The sequence below is a fragment of the Cryptomeria japonica genome, chromosome 7 (genome assembly GCF_030272615.1).
Source record: "Cryptomeria japonica chromosome 7, Sugi_1.0, whole genome shotgun sequence".
Taxonomy (NCBI): Eukaryota; Viridiplantae; Streptophyta; class Pinopsida; order Cupressales; family Cupressaceae; genus Cryptomeria; species Cryptomeria japonica.
The window spans coordinates 197653910-197657765 of NC_081411.1; the positions used below are offsets into that span (position 1 = coordinate 197653910).

Consider the following 3856-nt stretch of genomic DNA (forward strand, 5'->3'; position numbering starts at 1 on the left):
TCACTGTATTAATGTGATTCAAGATAAATACATACATCCATCTTTATTGCTATTTAAGATGTCCCTGCTTATATCATGACTCAATCAATTAAAATGATAGGAGAAGCAACACAAGCTTGCCCTATTCCATCTGTTGGCTTGTTCTCCTTTCACCATGCATAGTCTACCATTCCTTCCAAAGGAAATATACAGACATTACAATAAACATGTGATTCCCAAAATCTACTCTAATAATGGTTTGCAAAAGCCTAAAATTCAAGACACCACCACTATTTAAGCTTTTAAGCTGCATGACAAATCTAATCATTAACATTATTAATTGAAGCGGCTGCAATCTTTTCTAATTTCACCTTGGTTGCCCACCTTAACACCAATCCGACCCATATTTGTGATTGCTTGTATGAAGCCTTCATTAAATCTAGAGGCATTCCTTGCATACATTTTGACCTTGTTTCTTGAGCGCCTGTCTGTGAATAATACCTCATCAGAAGTAAAAAGGCCCTTACCGTTCATGAGATTTTGGTAGTAGACATTGTCAAATGTACGAGGTGTTGTAGGGTCCATGTTAATAGCAATGGTGGGATCCACATTTTTTGGACACATTCCTTGTAGTTGACTCGCATAAGTAGGATCCACAGTGGGGTCAATTGGAGTGCTGTAAATTCTGTTTGAAAATTGATTGCAGTGAGAAAACCCTACTGTGTGCGCCCCTGAAAATAGAAGAAAACACAGAATTGTAAAGCATTTAATTTTTTATTTTTTTTATAGAATTCTACATCTAAATATAAAACCACTTTTTATTATGTTTTAAGATATGAAGTATATAACTAATTTATATGATTACAATTATTAGCTGGAATAATTTGTTACCGGATAGAGCAATCATATCTGTCGAAGATAATCCCTTGCTTCTGAAGAGAGAGACCAACTGAAAGAGATTGAACGAACCCTTTGGCAGGTTTCCATTGACTCTGGATGCTTGAGATATGAGTCCATCTCTTCTCCCCAACTCCACACTGTACGTTGGACCTCCAGCCTGGATATAACACAAGAAAAAAAAGTATAATTCAATAAGTATTCAGCAATTGAAGGCATTCTTGAATAAAACAGATAATCAAAAAGGGAAATAAGTTTGATTCTTTAACTATACAGGCATTTAGAACTTCAATCATGTTGTTCTCAAAATTTCTATGGTAGCAGCAATCGAAACAATAAAAGTCTGTCAATCAATGATGTTAAGCATAATGTCACAACAATTGCTTTTGGAAGCAGCAATTTTAAGTCAAGTGCCTAGGAAAGAAAGATGCTTGATTCTAAAAGGTAATGTGGGTGAAGCAAAGGATAAATTAACGCATAACCATGTAAGGGCTCTAGAAGATATATGTAATTACATGTAGTTACATGAAAACAAGGGAACAATGCCTAATTTTCATCCGGACACATAAAACTTTTATACGTAGTCTTTGGCTAGAAGTTCAGTTAAATACTATATAATATAGTGACACTTTGTATATTGCTGTTCATTCAAATCCATCGTATGTGAATAACTATGCATCAATTGTCAGGTTCCATTTCCATAATTCTATAAACACAAAATAAGCATGGTTGTATTAGTAATCAAGTTATGGCCCCAGCACTCAAAACTCATTAGGATTCTAATTTTATAAATTTCCGACTATTACCCACCAGTTGTATAACATCTCTTGTAGCCAATGCTAGGATATCAGCACAGGACACGGTGTTGGGACACACGTTCTCTACAGCTTGCTTTGCTTTGATTACAGTATCAAATCCGTCACCAGCCAGGGACAAGTTGTCTTGAAAGTCTTTCTCCGCCGAATTGCTTGCAGTAGATTGGATCATCACAGAGGCGTCACATCCCTGTCACACACAAAAAGTTAAAAAACTATTTCACATTACTAAATTCCTGATATCTGTACTGTGGCACAAGTTGTAAATCCCATTGGAACATGAAGAAATGGCAATCATCTCTTGCTTACCTCAACGAAGCAGTCATGAAAGAAAAGCCTGAGTGTGCCAGGAACAGTGACAAATGTCTGGCTAAATTTCAGACTAACAGCATTCTGTACAATGGCCTCAAGATTGGGACATGAAGTGGCATAAAAATTAGTAGTAAGAAGGTTTGATTGAGCCGAACCTTTAGAAAGGCACACTCCCAACATTAGCAACAAGCCCAGGCTCAACTCGCCACCCATGGTTAAAAGTACGTGGTGAATGCCTAAAAAGAAACTGTATAAATGTCCACAAACTCTATTGGCTTACTAATTGAGATCTCAAACTTCTTTCAGCATAAGAAGTCGAAACAACTACCTAAGCAACTTATCACTAGCATGCATACCAACAGAGCGCTGGAACCACTCACAAACTCTCCCTCTTTCCAATCTCCTCCCTCTTTATATATATAACCCGTTTGAAGAAATGCCTTCCCTAGTACATATGAGTCAACTTTATTAAAAAAAAACAGATAACAACAAGGTTACACAGTGAGTAATCCTAAATTATGTATTTGTTTATCTACTTTGTAAATCATACATGAATGTTCATTGAGAGAATGATTTCTTATTAAGATAGTAATATTTAAAGAAAAAACATTCAAAGAACATGGGAGTTCCTTATCCTATAAATAAAAATAATTTTTTTTATAGATAAATAACATTAAATATTGAGTTTGACAAATTAATCATAGTTAGGCAGTTGTAGAATCTCCATTTCTTTACAAATATGTGCCAGTAGAGTGGAATGACAGCAAAGAGAACACCTCATACTAAGAATCTATTTCCACTTGTAATTTAATCATTTGCCAACTAATGCCATTTAATGTTTGTCTATTTTATATGAAGTGGCTACTAAGTTGTTCTGGTTAAGAAATTGGCTGGGTCCAACCGATATATATTCTATATGCAAACGTGTATACGTTGTTCTAGTTTATATAGGTTGTCTTCATCAAACTTTAAAACTATTATAATCGGTAGATTTTATATGAGGGAGACATGTGAATGCAACAATCATTTGTGAGAAGTCAACTTTAATTATGTGGGGTTTCAAGTACTTAAATTTGAATATTAATTAGATAAATGGAAAGTTCTTCTTATTTATAGTTAACCTAGGTAAACTAGGTAAACTAGGTAAACTAGGTAAATGTTTATATATAATAAAGATTAATTATCAAGATATGTTTGTATGCTAATATATTATAGAACATGTTGATCTTTGAAAAGTAAATATAATGAATACAAGTATTTAGTTTGTTGATGAAGAATATATGTCTTTGATGAAGATTATGAATTTTGAGTGTTTCTACCTAGAAAATGTGGTCTCTTTATTGGTGACATGTTTGTAACTTCATTTAATTTGTAGTACATGTTTGGGATCAAGTATGTCTAGGTCAAGTCTACATTCATGGATTTGTTTTGTTCATCTAGCTTCAACCTTACAAAATGTCTACATTTTTTATACTATTATCATGGATGGAATTTATCTTATCTTCTCCTCTCTTTTTGTTATGGTGTTTTATGGCATTTAAATACATATAAAAGCTTGTCATCATGTCATAAGGAGACATCTTCTCATAGGTTCAACCCTTAAATTTTTTCTAAAGGCCTTAAATTGATGCGTGATTCACTATTCATTTTTAATGTCATACTCTGGATTGAGAGAGGACTTGTGGATTCCAAATTATACTTGAGAACAATAAAACAGTGCTAATAAATAACTTAATTTTTTTTTTAATCATAACTCTCAAGTTATATACTTAAATAATGCAATATACTATTAATGTTACATTTATACTCTAGTATGATGGATAAGAAAGAGAACTATAACATGTGTGGTGGAT

General features: G+C 33.5%; 1 protein-coding gene across 1 annotated transcript; it reads right to left on the reverse strand.

Moving 5' to 3' along the window:
- Positions 1 to 315: 315 nt before the first annotated feature.
- On the reverse strand, positions 316 to 2216 carry LOC131048246 (peroxidase 51-like). Its single transcript, XM_057982141.1, has 4 exons — positions 2001 to 2216; positions 1687 to 1881; positions 871 to 1036; positions 316 to 710 (listed from the first exon to the last, which is right to left on the reverse strand). Exons 1-4 carry the CDS (start codon positions 2214 to 2216, stop codon positions 316 to 318), a joined length of 972 nt encoding a protein of 323 aa, XP_057838124.1.
- Positions 2217 to 3856: the final 1640 nt, after the last annotated feature.